We start from the raw sequence: 18283 nt of genomic DNA, 5'->3' as shown, positions 1-18283 counted from the left end.
GACATCATCACTGCCCAGTGAGGTCACGTAAGCAATCTGTGAGTGGAGGGGCAGGCTTCAGGCCCTTGGAGATTTGTGGAGGAGAGTAGGGCAGAGGCAGAGAGGAACCCTGCCTGGGCCCTCACATCTGGCCCTTCCCACCCAAGCCCTAGTCAAGTAGCCACTCCCTGTGGAGCACACCTGTGGGCTGGCACAGACAGCCCCAGTGACCCCAGAAGGGCAAGAGACACTCAAATTCTGAGATTGGCCAGAGAGGCAAGATTAACCTGAGAGGCAGCTAGCTCGCAAGGCCCTGACCCTTAGCATTCAACAGTTGGAGGGGCAGAGATTTAGATGGACTGGGGGATCAGGGCAGGCCCCTTGGAGGTGCGTCTGAAGGGCAAGTGAGTCTGGACACATGGAAAGGAGAGGGCAGACATTCCCACTAGGGAGAATAAAAGCAAAGACAAGCTCTTCTAGACCTTGTTCTGCCTCAAATGAAAATTCATAGGAGCTTCTTTTTTTAATATGTGAGGACTCCAAAAATCCAAGAGGTTGGGGGCCTGGCCAAGACCACACAGGTAGTAGACAGGCATTCCGCTCAACAGTAGGGCTTCATGTGGGGCTCCAGATTTATAGCTCATAGAATGCAAGCATAAGGTCACAATGCTTAAAGGTGATGATCGGCCAGGGGGCGGTGGCTCACGCCTGTAATTCTAGCACTCTGGGAGGCCGAGGCGGGTAGATCGTTTGAGCTCAGGAGTTCGAGACCAGCCTGAGCAAGAGACCTCGTCTCTACCAAAAAAATAGAAAGAAATTATCTGGACAACTAAAAATATATAGAAAAAACTAGCCGGGCATGGTGGTGCATGACTGTAGTCCCAGCTACTCGGGAGCCTGAGGCAGAAAGATTGCTTGAGCCCAGGAGTTTGAGGTTGCTGTGAGCTAGGCTGACGCCACGGCACTCTAGCCCAGGCAACACAGTGAGACTCTGTCTCAAAAAATAAAAATAAAAAAATAATAAAAAAAAAATAAAGGTGATGATCACTGGGAGGGATGTTATAGGTGCTCCAATGTAAAATGAGAGTCTCAAATGACTACACAAGATGCGAATAATGAGCCATCAGTAATTATTCTTAGTGGAGACACATAAAAACTTAATTGGAAATTGTGACATGATACAAAGTCAAAATCCAGTGTACTTTTGATGTGTCATGTCAAAGACTACAGAGAGCCATCCTCAGTAGCTTACATGTCCTAGTCATATACCAGCTCATCTGGCCCTCATGGAGGTGACAGGGCAGCCCAGAGCCCCCAAATGAGAAGTGTGCTTACACGCCCAGGCCACTGCGAAAGATCCTTGTTCTGGCAGCACTTATAAGCCAGCTAAAATCAGGTTTGCTCAGAGAGGCAATGGCTCTCTCACTGAGGACACTAGTCCCGGAAGGCTTCTCCTTTGGCGAGCTGCCAGCTCAATCTTCTGAACGAGGCTCACATCCCAGGGATGGGTTACAAAGCTGATGACAGTGCCTGGAACCTCACTCCCCACATGGCCCACCCTCCCTGCTCTGTGGATGTAATCTTGCAAGGTGAGGGGGAAATCATAATTGACAACCAGCTCCACATGGATGCTGCCCAGGCCCCGAGAGGCTATGTCTGTGCAGAGAAGTACGTTTCGGGAGCCCTTCTGGAAGCTCCGGAAGACGCCTGCCCTCATGGCATTTGCCCCTGCAGCCTTAAGTGTTGGATTTTGTGGTCATCCAGAATATATCCCAGCCAGTTCACAGTGCTAGAGCTATTACAGAACACCAGGACAGCTCCTGAAGGCCCAGTCCTGTCTGCTTTGTCATGATGCTTGAGGATCTGCACCAACTCAGTCACCTTCTCTGCTCCCTTCAACCTCATAAATGTCTGTCTGACATGAGGCATGATACAGTGGAGCCTGGAGCTGGTGATGGTGGTGAGAGAGTCTGGGCTGGCAACCTTACTCAGCAACTGGCCTACACCTTCGGGAAATGTGGCTCCCACCAGCACTAACTGAACTTTGGGATTGAAGGGGTCTTCCAAGTCAGCTGGGCCTTCTGCTATATGGCTCTTCTCTTAAGATGTAGTCCACCAGTTCCAGGAAGCTTTCATCCAGCAGCGTGTCTGCCTCGTCCAACACCAAGAAGGAGAGTCCCTCCAGGCTGATCAGTTGCTTTCAGGGCCTTCCACAGAGCCCCGGGAGTGGCTACTAGCACATCTGCTGAAGACTGTTCGGATAGCTGCAGCCTGATCCTACGCATGCCGTGGCCTCCCCTTAGTTCTTGCACCTGCAGGCCCAAGGAGCTGCCCAAGGGCTGGGTCACGGCCCGCACTTGTTCTGCTAATTCTCGGGAAGGCACAAGGACCGTGCCTCGGGGAGCAGGGATACGTTGGGGAGTCCAGGCTTGGCTGGCCCACAAGCCGTTGAAGCAGCGGTAGTAGGTAGCTGAGAGTCTTGCCACTGCCGGTTTCCGAGGCGCAGAGGATGTGGCGGCCGCGAAGTAGCGGGGGGATGGTGCTTGACTGCACGGTTGTGGGCCGAACCACTTCGGGCGCAGCCTCTTGGAGTGCGCGCAGCACACGGGGCTCCAGACCCAGGTCCGCGAAGCTGCCCTCCTCGGACGAGAGGTTCCGCAGCGCTGGCGCCTCGCGTTGCGCGCGCTCGATCGAGAAGTGGTCCCGACGCGCGCGCCGACTCCTCCAGCCACGCGAGGCGAGCGGCGCGCACTCCCAGCGGCCCAGCGTGAGGCGCGCGGGCTGGTTAAACTCGGGCCGCCACGCCGAGACCAGCAACGGTCCAGGTCGCACCAGCACCGGCGTCCGGCAGCTCCGCCGCCTGCTCTGCAGCTGTTCCTGCCGCCGCTGTAGAGCCAGCGGAATGCGCACCACCGGCAGGGGCTCGTCGGGACCGCGGACCGCCAGGTCCCGTCGGGGCGCCAGGAGCAACCGAGTCGTGAGCGACAGCAGCCGGAACCGCCGTGCTAGAGCCATATTTGCTTTTGTGGGGAGAGACGCACAGCAGTGACGTCACGGACGCTCCGCTGCCTCGCGTATGGCGGCTGGGGCGGCTCAGTACGGCTTGAGGAGCTGGAGAAGCGTAAAGAAGGAGGGAATCTCTGTGGAGTTCTGCTGCGAGGTCTGTAGCTTCGTACACCGGATGGCGACTTCCAGACCTGAACGAACTTTGGGGAAGGGCGCGCGGTGGAGGCGGGATCGGGGCCAGCCATACGAGGCGGCTGTGGGGACTTGACCCCATGGACCAGGAGGGCGGAGTGCTTCTGGCGATAGATGGAGTACCTAGTCCCTGTGATTCCTCTTTGTCGTTTCTCATTGTCCCTGTGAGATAGCCTGTCCGGTGTGGGGCTCCCCCAGTAAGCCCCGAGGGTGCGGTGATGTTTTCCCAGATGTGGTCCCTGCACAAGGTCTGGTAATACGTGTTTTGAGAGTCTGAGTGGTCAGGCCTAGGGGCCTGGACAAGGGTGGAGAGTCAGAGATTTAGGCTCAACCCTGCCATCCCTCTGGCTGAGAGCCAAGCGTGCTAGCAGATGGCCTTCAACTTATTCTCTGTCGCAAGTGTGAGATAAGGGCTTCAGGCTTTATTTCGAGCAGAGTCATGTTTTCTTCACACTGTTTTCCTTCCTTTTCGGCCAAGGTTAACTCTCCACTTCCTGTTCCCCTCCCAACTACTTATCCTGAATTCACCACTTTTGCAGCCGGCTCACCTCCACTGACTTCCCAGTGAGATACCTAAGTTGTTTGCATAGTCGTAAGGAGGGTCCTGCTACCCTGTGAAATGATCGGGTGTGTGGCTTATCGCACATAGCCCTGGTCAGGCAGAATATTTTACTTGAATTCAGGTTTTCAGATTGTAATTTAAAAGAAAACAATTACACTATTCGTACTTGAGGAGAACTGGAAGATGGGTGTCTGATCTTCTCTGTAGTTTGCCATGCTTGGCGTGGGAGATAAGGTAAATGTTTATGGATTAACTACCTGGGTGGTTCTTAACATCTGGAGAAAGGGTTTTATTTCATCAAATAGCATTATAAAGATTACACACTTCTAGGTCGGGCGTGGTGGCTCACGCCTGTAATCCTAGCACTCTGGGAGGCTGAGGTGGGTGGATTGTTTGAGCTCAGGAGTTCGAGACCAGCCTGAGCAAGAGCGGGACCCCGTCTCTACTAAAAATAGAAAGAAATTATCTGGCCAACTAAAATATATATATACACAAAAATTAGCCGGGCATAGTGGCGCATGCCTGTAGTCCCAGCTACTCGGGAGGCTGAGGCAGTAGGATCGTTTAAGCCCAGGAGTTTGAGGTTGCTGATGCCACGGCACTCACTCTAGCCCGGGCAACAAAGTGAGACTCTGTCTCAAAAAAAAAAAAAAAAGATTACACACTTCTAAAAGTACCATAGTGATTCATGAGTAGTCTTTTTGGAGGGTTACCAGTTAAACCAGTGGAGGAGAGAGTTTTTAGTAGTGAACAGTCATTGGATAGTGTAGTGGTTCTCAGGTGAGGGTGATTTAGCTCTTTCTTTTCTTCCCCCCCCCACATTTGACAATAGCTGGAGACATTTTTAGTTGTCATATATGGGGAAGTGTTACTGGAAGCTGGTCGACATCATACAATGCTCAGGACAGCCCCCAACAACAAAGAAACCAAACTTGAGGGAGGGCAAGGCACTTTCAGTGCACGTTGGCTGTGCTAGAGGTCTTGTGTGGCCGAAGGGAATCATAGCTTTTGTTGAACTTGGCCTGTTAACTTCTTTTTATGACAAACACTAAGCGCCTACCTTATGCCAGGTTGTGTGCTCCGTGAGGAGGATCTGGTGGTGAAGAAGGCACAGTACTTGCCGTCACCTTGTGGTGAAGGAAGCTACTTGACAGACAGTTACTCTTGTAGTTTCCATGCCAGGACAGGAGTGAGCTCAGAGACGGTGGCTTTACCCTGTGTTTGGGAGATGTGAGTGAGAGAAGGCTCCCTGGAAGAGTTAACATCTGCAAGGTGGAGGAAGAGGGATGTGGCTCCTAGGCAGGGGTAGCCTGTTCAGAGAGTCTGTACTGAGAGAGCAGCCCAGGCTGGGGAAGTAGAAATAAATTTAGACTATCTGAAGCTTCCCATGGGGGACTTAAGAGGGCAGGAGGCAAGTGATGAAAGATGAGGCTCTCATCTTTGAATGCAGGTTAGGGAGCAGACCTTATTTGCGATGTGAAAGAGCGTAGACTTAATTCTAAGGACAGTGGGAAAGGCTTTCAGGAATGGAAATATCACATCCTGATTTGTGTGTAGAAAGCCTCCTCTTGCTGCTGGGAGGAGCATGGATGGGCGTGATGAGCCTGGAGGCAGAGAGAGGCTGGTTTGGAGACTGTTGTCCTGGTTCAGCTGTTGGATGATGTCAGGGGTAGAGCCGAGAAACTCCTTGAGGTCAAGAGCTTAGTTCTTTCCATTCCTTTCAGCTCACACACTGCTTTGATCATAAAAGAGCTGGTAGATATTTGTTGATATGACGGTAGACATCGGAGTGTGTTGACAGTGTGAAAGTGTGATGATAGGAGCAGTTCATACTTATTAAGCCCTTACTGTGTGCTGGGAACTGTTGTACATCATGGAATTTACTCTTCACGGCATCTGCCCTGACATAGGTTCTCCTGGAGCCTCATATTCCAGAAGGAAAAGCTGAGGCTCAGCTGGGTTAATTAAACTGCCCTGGCAACAGCTGGGTTTCCAGTGAAAGTCTGTCTGATTCCAGAGCTCAGGGTCTTAACCACGAAACACTATATATCACCACTTTCTCTTACAAATATAGTAGATGATTTTAGTTTTTTCTCATTCACACGTGTTTTGAGGGAACTAGGATAATTCTCTAAGTATTTATTCCTAACTGACTTTCATTGTAACTGTAAATTTGCATTTTAAAGTCATGGCTTTTTAAGCAGGTGTGAGTATGTGGGGAAATTGACATGGAAGGGAATGATAAAGTTTTTTCCACTCACTGTTTTCCCTGAATAGTGTCATGTTTAATCTGAAAGCATTATAATTAATGGGACTGTGATAGTTGTAGATACCAGGATGAAATGAATTTTGTCAGACCCAGACAAAATAGGGCTTAAAGGCATGTAGGAGAGGGGGCTCATGCTTCCGTGTCTGAGATAACTGTTTTCAAGGAATTTCTACAAACCCCTAAGAAATCCCGTCACATCTTTCACAAATCTCCTGCTTTGCACAGCTTGCAGGTTTTGCACATATGAGTTTATTTCTATGACAAAGTTTATTGCTAGACATTCTTCTGGACTGCAGTAATTCAGATAATACGCTCTCAAAAGGATACTTGTCCAGTAACACCATCTCTTCCCATGAGCCAAGCACAACTGTGGCCTTGAACCTCTGGAACCAATGAACTCTAAGCATCTTACATGAACCTCCTCCATGTGCCAATAAAAGCTTCCCCTTCCCCTTCCCCTTCCCCTTCCCTCGCCAGATGCACATGTGGTTTGCCATTCCCGCATCCTGGGTTATAATCCTGTTTTCTTGTTCTTGAATACACTCAGCACATTTGGAGATATTTTTCTGTGGTGTCTTTCTTTTTTGGGAGTTGACAGGACATTGTGTCCGTGTAAAACTGAAGTTAACCTTATTGTCTAGGAAAGAAATTGGGAGTAACAGAGGACACCTGCCCTTAAAAGGAAAGGCACTGAGGATGAGTGACTCAAATGGCAATCTGGGCGTGACCTCAGGGAGGGGTGAGTGGCTGTAGCAGTTCCTGGGAAAGGCATGGGGGCTGTCTAGTTCTTCTGAGAGGAGCCTGGGAGGCAGGACACATCAGGCACCTCTGACAGTGTGCCAGAGGGAGTACCCAGACCAAACACCCTACGAGAGGGTGTCCTCTCAGCCACCAGAGAGGTGAGTGTTCAGTCACACCTCACAAGTCACACCAGTCAAGGCCAGGCGCTGGACTCAGTGCTGGGAACCTGGCAGTGAACTCAGCAGCTGTGCTCCCGTCCTGTGGAGCTTCTTGTCTTGGTGGTCTAGAAGGGGAGCTGGGGGTTGAACAAGAAACCCCACTGGTCAGTGTGGACACGTGGATTGTAACTGAGCCATAGAGAGAGAAGTACAGGGTGTTGGAAAGGAACGGGTGACCAGGGGCCCGAAGTTGATTATGTTAATAGAGACGCATCTTCACAAAGGGGGCCTTCAAGGACAAGGAGACCCTAGTGTAGGCGTGCGTGAGTGAGTCTGGGAAGGTGTTCCAGACAGAGAACTGCAGGTGGGCAGGCCCCAGGACGGCAGACAGCTTGGTGTGGGAGACTGTAAAAGGCGGCCAGGGTGGCCAGAGCGGAGAGAGGGAGGCGGAGGGGTGCAAGGTGGGGCTGGAGGGTGAGTGGGGACTGATCCTGCAGAGCTTTGTGGCCATTGGAAGGGTTTGGGGATTTGTCCTAAACTCAGTGGAAGCCACTGAAGGGTACAAACGGGAGAGCGGTGTCAGAGCTGCCTTTCTAAGGTGCCATGCTGGCTCTTGCGAAGAGAGGGATGGGAGGGGGCGAGGGTAGATGTGGGGAGTGCTGAGGTCCTGGCAAGAGGTGAGCACAGTTCTCAGCTTTCAGATGTTAAAAAGAAGAAAAGAAATAAAAAGAAAAAAGAGGTGAGCACGAGGTATCTTGGTGCGAGGCGGTGGTGGTGGAGATGGAGCAAAGCAGGTGGGTTAGAGTTTAGGTTTGAAGGTCATTTCAATGGGAATTAGTGATGTACTGGGTGTGGGGGGTGTGGGTGAAGGGTAACTGGATGAATGGAGATGCTATAAGTGAAATGGGAGAGAGGTTCCCCCCATGTGTTGAAGGGTTAACACCCACACTTTAGACCTTGGGTCAGAGATTATTTCTCAAGAGAATCCGTCCTCCCCCCTCACCAGTCCCTGCCCTGCCGAGATGAGCTCTCATAGCCTCACGCACCTGCTCCTTCGTAGCACCGTGCGCAGTTGTACTGTCACACACGGCTGTAAGTTCCCCTCATACAGCCCTGTCTTCTACTGTATCATTTTTTTCCCCTCAGAGTTCTATGTGTAGTGCCAGCCACAGTACCTGGCCTATGTTGAATCAATAAATGACAGAGAAGGAGGCTTGAGGGGGAAGATTAAGACTTAATTTTGGACGTATTTAGTATAAGATCCCCACGAGACATCCAGGGTGGGGTGTGTCATGAGCAGTTGGAATGAGATAGAGATACCTTTGGAGATCACCAGCCAATAGCCAATATTTTAATCGATGGGAGTACATAAATTTGCAAGGGAGAATGTGTGGAATTAGAAGGGAAAAGGGCCCAAGACTAAGGAGGAATTTCCACATGTGAGTAGAGGAGATGAACTAAGCAAGAAGACTTTTCTAGAGGGGACAGAGGTGGGAGGAAAATCAGGAGTGTGGGGTCAGGGGAGCCCAGGAAGGCTCAGCCATGTCCCACGCGGTTAGTGAAATTACTGGCTCCTTGTGCAGGGCCAGTTAGGATGGACAGGGGCTCCTGGCTCAGGAAGGCTTAGGCAGATGGCTGAGCTTGTATCTCCAGTGGTGGAATGTGGAGGTCACTGCAGGAGAGGCTTCAGGTGTTTCAGGAAGCTCAACATTGGCCCTTTCTGCAGAGTGGCTCAGCGAGCAACCTTCCTGCGGGCCAGCCTCCTGGGGCGATGTTGCACATGCTGAATTTTGGGGCTAGGGTAACCGAGGTCTTCCTCTCCCTCCTCCACAGCCCGGCGAGTCTTGGGAGCCCGGCGTTTGTTGGTAGGCGGGCTGGGGACTCTGGAGGCTGGCTTCTCTTCTTTGGCCTTTGCCGGTGTGGCCACAGGAACATCCTCAAGGAGCACAGGCCGAATTTTGGGGCCAGGGCAACCCAGGTCTTTCTCTCTCTTCCGCACAGGCTGGCATCTCTTGGGATCCCGGCGTTTGTTGGTAGGCGGGCTGGGGGCGCTGGGAGCTGGCTTCTCAGCTTCGGCCTTTGCTGGTGTGGCCAAAGGAGCATCCCCAAAGAGCCGGTAGCCGCCAAGCAGGCAGCACGTCTCCCCGTGCCAGCCCACCTGGGTTTCTCCACGCCCTCGGTACAGGAGGTGGTAGTAGCCATGCAGAGGCGGGCAAGCGGGAGGCAGTGGTGCTGGAAAGGAAAGCAGAACTGATCAGGCACGTCTGCTGTGTACACTGTGCGGCCAGGATGTCCCCTCACATCTCTTCCTGCACCTGGCTGAAGCCCTGTCATCTGCTTGGCATCCCAAACACAGCCTTAGTCTGTCACCCTTATGGGTCCCCTAGAGACGGGACACTGGCTGCAAAAGCAATTCCCTGGAGCTGTGGCAGCAGCAGAGCAGGATGTCCTCCCCGTTCCCGGAGAGAGCAGTAGAACCTCAAAATAATTGCAGTCGGGACCCTCTCGGTCTCTCCCTTCCACAACCGAGGAAACATTCTTATGGTCTGTCACTGCTGAGGATTTCATGGAAGTGGTTTTCATGTTCTGGATAAATGGTCTAATGTAAATCAGGCAAGAACCCCTCCCACCTCGGCAGCTCCTCTTGGGCCTCATTCATACAGCTTGTTTCACCCACACTGAACTCTAGCCCTCGGATACTTTGATCTAGATTTTCTTTTTTTTTTTTGAGACAGAGTCTCACTTCTGTTGCCCGGGCTAGAGTGAGTGCTGTGGCGTCAGCCTAGCTCACAGCAACCTCAAACTCCTGGGCTTAAGCGATCCTACTGCCTCAGCCTCCCGAGTAGCTGGGACTACAGGCATGCGCCACCATGCCCGGCTAATTTTTTCTATATATATTTTAGTTGGCCAGATAATTTCTTTCTATTTTTAGTAGAGACGGGGTCTCGTTCTTGCTCAGGCCGGTCTTGAACTCCTGACCTTGAGCGATCCACCCGCCTCGGCCTCCCAGAGTGCTAGGATTACAGGCGTGAGCCACCGCGCCCGGCCTGATCTAGATTTTCTAACACTTTCTGAAGGCCAAATACTGAAGCAGAGTGACCAGGAGGGTCAGAGCCAGACTCTGGGTACCATGTCTAGTCTCAAGAAGCCTTGTCACATCCACCCAACCTCCTGGGACACCACTTCCTCAGGCCTCCAGTCTCAGCAGCGCTCAGTCACTCCCCTTGGCTCTCCCTTCTTCCCAGCCAAGTGATGTCGTCCTTGTTCCCAGGGCTGGGACTGGGATGTGTCTTCAGGACAGCACCGCAAAGGTGCCTGGGTCTGGGGTCGGGTTCATGAGCGTCCCTTGACAACTCTGCCTCAAACTGCTTCATTTGTCACTTGCCCGCAAAACCACATTTGGCTTTTGCTAAGAGGCCAGTCAGGAAAGGGTCTGACTGGAAGCATCTTGTGTTCAAAAGGGAAGGCTCAATCTGAAAAGATGAGAACCTTTAGGAACACTTGCTCAGAGCTGGCATTTTGCTTGCCCTCAGCAGTGAGCAGGAACACTGTGGGTCCCTGAGGGGGCCCCAGGCCACTGATACTACTTATGGCTAGAGAAGTTCTGGTGGGGTTGGCAAGCCCATAAGTTGCTGCCAGGTGAAGTTGTGTGCATACCAGTGCCTCCCGTACAGATGCCCGGCCTTGTCCTACCTGCCATGCAGCCCTCCCAGGGGACAGAGGACAAGTTAGAGTTGAGATACAAGATCCGGTCAGACATCTCTCTCAGGCAACCAAACAGGTTGGTATCTCAAAGAGAAATGGTGGGGCAGTTTCCTTAAAGGTACCACGTTTCCGTAGTTACTCTGCCATGGAAACTGAGAAGGTCTGTGAGGTCATCACTGCCCAGTGAGGTCACATAAGCAATCTGTGAGTGGAGGGGCAGGCTTCAGGCCCTTGGAGATTTGTGGAGGAGAGTAGGGCAGAGGCAGAGAGGAACCCTGCCTGGGCCCTCACATCTGACCCTTCCTACCCAAGCCCTAGTCAAGTAGCCACTCCCTGTGGAGCACACCTGTGGGCTGGCACAGACAGCCCCAGTGACCCCAGAAGGGCAAGAGACACTCAAATTCTGAGATTGGCCAGAGCAGCAAGATTAACATGAGAGGCAGCTAGCTCGCAAGGCCCTGACCCTAAGCATTCAACAGTTGGAGGGGCAGAGATTTAGATGGACTGGGGGATCAGGGCAGGCCCCTTGGAGGTGCGTCTGAAGGGCAAGTGAGTCTGGACACATGGAAAGGAGAGGGCAGACATTCCCCCTGGGGAGAATAAAAGCACAGGGAAGCTCTACTCAACCTTGTTCTGCCCAAAATGTAAATTCATAGAACCCTCACGTTTTTCCAACTGAGAACTTCAGAGAAACCAAGAGGTTGGGGGCCTGGCCAAGGCGACACAGGCAGTAGAAAGGCATTGTCCTTAACAGTCGGGTTTCACATGTGGCTCCTGATTTATAAGTGATAGGAGCGAGAGGACAACGTGTTCATCACGTTTCAAGGCGATCAACACTGGGAGGGACGTTAAAGGTGCTGCAAGGCAAAATGAGGGTCCCAGATGACTTCCCAAGGATGGTTCTTTCCTTTCTTTTCTGTTTCATTTTCTTTTTGAGACAGGGTCTTGCTCTGTTACCCAGGCTATAGTGCAGTGGCATCATCACAACTCACTGAATCCTCAAACACCTGGGTTCAAGTGATCCTCCCGCTGGGACTACAGGGGCAGGCCATCACGCCCAGTTAATCTTTGTAGCTTTTGTAGCCATGGGGTCTCGCTATGCTGCTCAGGCTTCAGGAACCTATTTTAACATCAAATTCAAAACAAATTCATAGCAAGATAACAACACAAAATGACAACGTTATCATTGCACTCCCTTCTCTTCATAAAAGGCAAACAGTGACAAGTCCCCTCACCATGACAGGATGAGGTGGCCCAGTAGCAGCCCAGGAGGAGAGCCAGGTCCACACTGTGCAGAGGTGTTACTAAGAGAACATTTGGTCTGACTCACAGGAGGAAATGGACAAGTCTGCCCTTAGCCTGCTCAGGCCCACAGTGGTAATAGGCTTTGGTTCAGTGTGGCCGAGAACTTCCTGGCAAAGAGGGATAACCTTCACGAGGGGGCTCCCTGTTACTGGCTTTGAAGAAGCAAACATGAGGCTGGTGTGGTGGCTCACGCCTATAATCCTGGCACTCTGGGAGGCCGAGGTGGGCGGATTGTTTGAGCTCAGGAGTTCTAGACCAGCCTGAGCAAGAGCGAGACCCCCGTCTCTACTCAAAATAGAAAGAAATTATATGGATAACTAAAAATGTATATGTATATAAAAAATTTCCTGGGCATGGTGGCACATGCCTGTAGTCCCAGCTACTCAGGAAGCTGAGGCAGGAGGATTGCTTGAGCCCAGGAGTTTGAGGTTTCTGTGAGCTAGGCTGACGCCACGGTGCTCTAGCCTTGGCAACAGAGTGAGACTCTGTCTCAGAAAAAAAAAAAAGAATAAAATTATTGGTTGGTAGTCTTTTTCTCTTAGCACTCTGTATGTTACATTTCATTGCTTTCTGCTCTTCATGATTCTCTTGAGAAATCAATTGTTAATCTTACTAAGCATCCCTTGCGCATGATGAGTGGCTTTCTCGCTGCTTGAAAGATTCTTCCTTGTCGTTGACTTTCAGCAGTTTGATTTCGATGTGTCTTTTAGCTTTTGAACTACTTTGATGTTACTTTTAGCTTTCGAACTTATTTTAAAATAGTTGATTTAAGTAGTCTTTGTCTAATAGATTAGCAGTTTTTATTGCTTGTTTTTTTGGTGTGTGTATGCACCATAGTGAGACCCCATCTCTTAAAAAAAATCCAAATTTAAAACAAACTAAGAGGTTGGTCCGAGTGCAGTGTTGTTTACAACTAATGGATCACAACCAGTTATAGATTCCTTTGTTCTTTCTCTACTCCCACGGCTTCACTTGACCAGCCTTTAAAAAAAATAAAAAATACATAAAATAAAACAAACTAAGAACGCCCACAGGCTTGCTGGCATGGAAATCGCCATGTATTATAGCACTGAAGGGGCCCTGGGAGCCTTGGAGTCAGCATGGCTTCAGCTCTGGCCCTGGCTCAGCCTTTTGCTAGATGTGTGACCTTGTGCAAGTCACATGGCCACTCTGTTCCTCACTTCCTTTATCTGTAAAGTGAAAACCTTAATCCTTGCTTTGCTTAAATCATGGGGTTGGAGTGAAGGTATTGTACGCGGTAAGCTCTGTGCAGATGTAACCGATCATGATGAATTGTGGTTCTGCTTATACTTTTTTTTTAACCTGAATTTCTAGAGCGAGATGCTTAGATTTTTTTGATGAGGCAGATTCTGCTTTGATTAGAGTTCTGGTGAATTCTTTAAGGTTATATACACATACACACACATATATATATGAGATCTTAATATAATTCCACTAAAAGTTATGGTTCAATTTTTTCTAATTGTTTTTAAATTTATATTTTCTTTTTTATATTATGAAAAATTCAATATTATGGATCTATATAACCTAGAAAAAGAAAGTCCTCCATAATCCCACACTTAAAGTGGTAATCACAAAGAGGAATAATGTATATTTTTCTACACATAGTAAGTAATGTGTGTATATAGAATAAGACATGGCCAGGCATGGTGGCTTATGCCTGTAATCCCAGTCCTTTGGGAAGCCTGAGGCAGGAGGATTGCTTGAAGCCAGGAGTTTGAGACCAGCCTGGGCAACATAGCGAGACCCTGTCTGTACAAAAAATTAAAAAGCACCCAGGCATGGTGGCATGTGCCTGTAGTCCCAGCTACTTGGGTGGCTGAGGTAGTAAGATCACTTGAACCCTGGAATTCGAGGCAGCAGTGAGCTATGATTGTGTCTGTGAATATCCACTACAATCCAGCTTGGGCAACACAGTGAGACCTTGTCTCTGAAAACAACAACAACAACAACAACATAAAGAATAGCTTACATCTAAGAATCTAAGATGCCTTTTTTTCCCTTTAAGGTTATAGTTTTGCTGTTTTTCTTCCAGGGCTTAGGCCAGGTTGAACTTGCATCTTAATTGAGCAGCCCCTTGTGTTTGTGTTTTATTGCAGAAGCGCTCAGCACTGTAGACTTTGTCGCTCCTGATGACCGAGTTGTCTGCACCTTCGAAAGAGAACAGAACAGGGTGGTCTTCCAGACGGTAAGAGACCCCATTGCTGAGTACCCTCCTGAGGCCCCTGGAATTTCCCGGCTCATGCCCTGTGTCAGGCCAGTGTTGATGCCAGAGCTACAGTGCACAACGTTGGCTTCCTGAAGACTCCTTCAATGTTTTCCAAAGATCCGCCCATGAGTGATTATGCTGGTCGAGACAGTTTATGGAAATCAAGCCGTCACAGTCTGTTACATGCCTCCAGTCTCAAATTTAATTTACTGAATGATAGGCATGATCTGTTTGGCATGACTTTTTTATCTATTTTTTTAATCCCTAGCATTGATTATTCAGAACATGGGCTTTGTTTTTATGTAGTCTGTATATATTTCCCATAGAAAGAAATTAGGTTTCCCCAAAAGTAGTTAAGATTTATATTAGAGTTGTAATGACTCCGTAGCTCTTTTCTTTTGGCTTTGGGCATTTCGTAGTGCTTTTTCAGAAATAGCCCCTGGATGTTTAGGTTTTTAAAAAATTGGGTAGATGTGATAAAGCAAATATGACAAAAGGTTAATTGTAGAATCTAAGTGGTGGTCATGGTGGCCTGCAGTTAGTCCCAGCTACTCGAGAGGCTGAGGCAGGATCACTTGAAGCCCCCAGGAGTTTGAGGTTGCAGTGAGCTATGATCATGCCACTGCCTCAAGCCTGGGTGACAGAATGAGACTCTGTTTCAAAGAATAAATAAATAAATTAAATTAAATAGTACTACCAACCTCTGGCCTAGGGAAGGGTAAATGAAATAGTGCATGTAATTGTCTTCTCAGAATGTGGCACATAGTGCTTAGTGTTAGCTACTGTTGCTATTTACAGTAAGAGTGAGAAGGAACTCAGGCAGGAATTGCTGCTGATCTCAGACCATTCACTATGTATGTACCAGAGGATGGAGCGAAGCCCTTTCTGCATCTGAGCATTGTTTGGAGTAATCCAACCGCACAGCCCAGCCAACAGAGGCGTCTTGTAACTCCCACCAGAAGCAGCGCTCTGGGAAAGGGCTCTTGTGCTCATGTCACTTTTCTGCATTGACAAATGGCTTTCACTACCTCAGTCAAAATTGCAGCCCTGGGATCAAGTTCAATGTGCCTGCCACTCAGTATTTGAGTTATCTGATATAATTCCAAAGGAGCAAATTTTCTATATCTAGCCCTTTATGGATGTGTGCACACATTATGTCTTTCCTTTGGAGCTCTGCTCAGATGAGGCAGTTGCACATTTTAGGGACAGGTTTCTTTCCCTTTTTCATCTTATGTCATTGAGGGTTGGTGTGTTTCACAGGGCCAGGGACACGGTAGGATCTTCATGAGCACAGACCCATCCTTGCCTTTTACTCTACCTTTTTGCCTTAAATTGAATGTTTATTACCTTTTCTCCTTCACTCTTTTCCAGAGAAAATGACGTAGCTGGTATTGATGTCAACATGGGCTCCCAAAAGAATATTCCACCAAGGTAAACTGATTTCTTTATAGTCCTCACAAAAATCAGATGCAGATTAAAAGAGGCTAATGAGACATGACAGTGAAGTGTGATGCTCGACTCCAGACTCCGTTCCGTGGTAGATGGGAAAATGCTCCAAAGAATGTTATTAGATGAACTGGCAAAACTAGAATAGAGATCATAGTAGATTAGGTAACATGCTGTATCAATGTAAATGTATGACGTCGGTAACTCTTCTGTGGTTATATAATAGAATAGCCCATTCTTAGAAAATACAGACTGAAATATTTAGGAGTGAAAAGCTATGATATATATGACTTACTTTCAAGTGGTTTACAAAAATTTTTATACATATATACAGACACACCACACGTGTGTGCATATATATAAACACACATATACATAAATAAAATATGTGTGTATGTATATATATATAGAGAGAGAGAGAGAGAGATAGAGGGAGGGAGGGAGAGAGAGTGCGAGCGCACATATTGTCATGCCCAAGTAATAAAACAAACGATGCTAAAGTAAGAAGAAAAATAGTGTGAACAGGGTTCTATATTTTCATGAATAAAACTGAAACATACACTAAAAAAAGCAGAGGATACAACACAAATGTCCCCATTGTCATGTGAAAAGAGATCAGATCAGAGTGCTATGGTAGCCCAGAGAAGGGAGTGGAAAGACATCCCTTAAAGTCGGGGTTTTATAGGGAAATGTGGTCCTCGTGCAGAGATGTGGGACCTTGTAGGCAGAGGGAGTCGCATAGCAGGGCCTGGAGGCCAACGTGAGGTAGACACAGAGAGCGGCTGAAGGAGGTCAAGGTGGGAGGATCACTTGAGGCCAGTAGTTTCAGGCCAGCCCGGGCAACATAGTGAGACCGTCCCTGTCTCTTAAAACTGAATTAGCTCGGTGTGGTGGCGTGTGCCTCCTGCATACATGGAAGGCTGAGGCAAGAGGATCATTTGAGCTCAGGAAATGGAGGCTGCAGTGAGCTATGATCATGCCACTGCACTGTACTCAAGTCTGGGTGACAGAGGGAGACCTTGTCTCTAAAAATAAAATAAAATAAAAAATAAAGTAAAATAAAATAAAATACAAAATAATAATTCTGGCTGTTCCTCAAATGATTAAACATAGAGTTACTGTGTAACACGGCAATTCCACGCCTAGGTATTCAGTTGACCCTTAAACAACACAGGGCTTAGGGCCACTGACCTCTATGCAGTAGAAAATCTGCAAATGACTTTTGCCTCCCGAAAAACTTCACTACTAATAGCCTAGTGTTGACTGGAAGCCCTGCTCGTAACACAGACAGATGATTAACACATACTTTGTGTGTTATATGTATTATACACTGTATTCTTACAATCCAGTAAGCTAGAAGAAATAATATAGTATTAAGAAAATCGTAAGGGGTCAGGCACAGTGGCCTGTAATCCCAGCACTTTGGGAGGCCAAGGCAGGAGGATCACTTGGGGCCAGGAGTTCAAGACCAGCCTGGGCAATATAGTGAGACCTCATCAAAAAAATAAAAAAATTAGCTGGGCATGGTGGCGTGCACCTGTAGTCCCAGCTTAGAAGGCTGATGTGGGAGGATGGTATGAACCCAGGAGTTGGAGGCTGCAGTGAGCTGTGATCACACCACTACTCTCCAGCCTGGGTGACAGAGAGAGACCCTGTCTCTAAAATAATAATAATAATAATGATAGTAAAAGAAAATCATTAGGAAGAAAAAATATATTTACTATTTATTAAGTGGAAGTGGATCATCATAAAGGTTTTCATTTTCATCATCTTCGCATTGAGTAGGCTAAGGAGGAGGAAGAGGATGATGGTTCATCTGCTAGTTTTTTCAAATTGCTGCAGATCTTCAAAAAATGTTCCAATGTGGGGTTACCTTTGTGGGGTAGTGACTAGAGTGAGCATGAGGGGCTTCCAGGGGCTCGTAATAGTCTCTTTCTTGGTCTAGGTGCTGATTACATACCGTGTGTTCCCCTTTGTGAGAATTTATTAAGCTCAATACATAAGATGTGCGCACCTTTTTGTGCGTGTGTTATGCTTCGATCTGAGTTTTCTGAAAAAGAAAAGACAAAAGGAGTGGGGGAATTTTGGGGAGGAGTGACTCCTGACAGAGCAGTGAGCTACTGAGGGTCTCAAGAGGGACAGGTGAGCTCCTAGTTATCCTGCAAAACCTGGCTCACCCCCTTGCAGGGTACCTGGGAAGGCAGGAGTGATCTGCTGAAGCCTCTCAGTCCTGGGAAGAGGACAGGATTTTATTTGGAGAGAAAAGGCTGGGAATTGGTTACTACTACTCGCTTCAAATGTGACCTTCCGTCCCCATGTAATGAAGCAATGCTGGCTGCAGAAGAAGGGGCTGAGGGGTCTGCCACGTCAGCACCCCTCAGGTGGTGTCTCTGGGAACTGAGAGTCACCTGAAAGTCACCAGGAAGTATGTTTGGGAGCCTCAGGGTGTGAAGGGGCTCCTGGAGTTGTCATTGAATCCACGTGACACCAACATGTGGACACAGAGGTGGCCAAGCACCCAGGCTGAGTCCTTCCCAGAAGGAGTACTATCTGCACCTACCATCATGGCTTGGTCTTGGCTACACTCCCTCCCACCCAGCCTGGGAACTGGCCTCTAGACCTCTTCAGTGCTGGTCATCTGTGAATCTGTTGACATGAAAGCACAGAAGTTTCCTTGATGGCGCCACCCT

General features: G+C 48.7%; 1 protein-coding gene, 1 long non-coding RNA gene and 1 pseudogene across 2 annotated transcripts; 1 reads left to right on the top strand and 2 right to left on the bottom strand.

Moving 5' to 3' along the window:
- Positions 1-1135: 1135 nt before the first annotated feature.
- LOC138373786 (probable ATP-dependent RNA helicase DDX28) lies at positions 1136-2994 on the bottom strand (annotated as a pseudogene).
- Positions 2995-3071: 77 nt separating this feature from the next.
- LOC138373896 (uncharacterized) lies at positions 3072-15728 on the top strand. The gene is made up of 3 exons (XR_011231298.1): positions 3072-3139; positions 14038-14126; positions 15519-15728. It is a non-coding gene; the product is annotated as an uncharacterized lncRNA (long non-coding RNA).
- Positions 8306-10667, bottom strand: LOC138373894 (DPEP2 neighbor protein-like). Its single transcript, XM_069456525.1, has 3 exons — positions 10601-10667; positions 8962-9139; positions 8306-8766 (listed from the first exon to the last, which is right to left on the bottom strand). Exons 1-3 carry the CDS (start codon positions 10665-10667, stop codon positions 8640-8642), a joined length of 372 nt encoding a protein of 123 aa, XP_069312626.1. The 3' UTR covers positions 8306-8639.
- Positions 15729-18283: the final 2555 nt, after the last annotated feature.

Source organism: Eulemur rufifrons, chromosome 23 (genome assembly GCF_041146395.1).
Source record: "Eulemur rufifrons isolate Redbay chromosome 23, OSU_ERuf_1, whole genome shotgun sequence".
Taxonomy (NCBI): Eukaryota; Metazoa; Chordata; class Mammalia; order Primates; family Lemuridae; genus Eulemur; species Eulemur rufifrons.
This window is presented reverse-complemented; position numbering and strand designations above follow the sequence as displayed.

Excerpts from the sequence above, each read along its gene's own strand:
- LOC138373894 (XM_069456525.1), bottom strand. The coding sequence starts at position 10,667 with ATGTCTGACCGGATCTTGTATCTCAACTCTAACTTGTCCTCTGTCCCC. Across the intron at positions 9,140-10,600 it reads CTGGGAGGGCTGCATGGCAG|CACCACTGCCTCCCGCTTGC; the intron begins GTAGGACAAGGC and ends TTTCCTTTCCAG. Across the intron at positions 8,767-8,961 it reads GAAGCTGAGAAGCCAGCTCC|ACGCCGGGCTCCCAAGACTC; the intron begins CAGCGCCCCCAG and ends GCCTACCAACAA.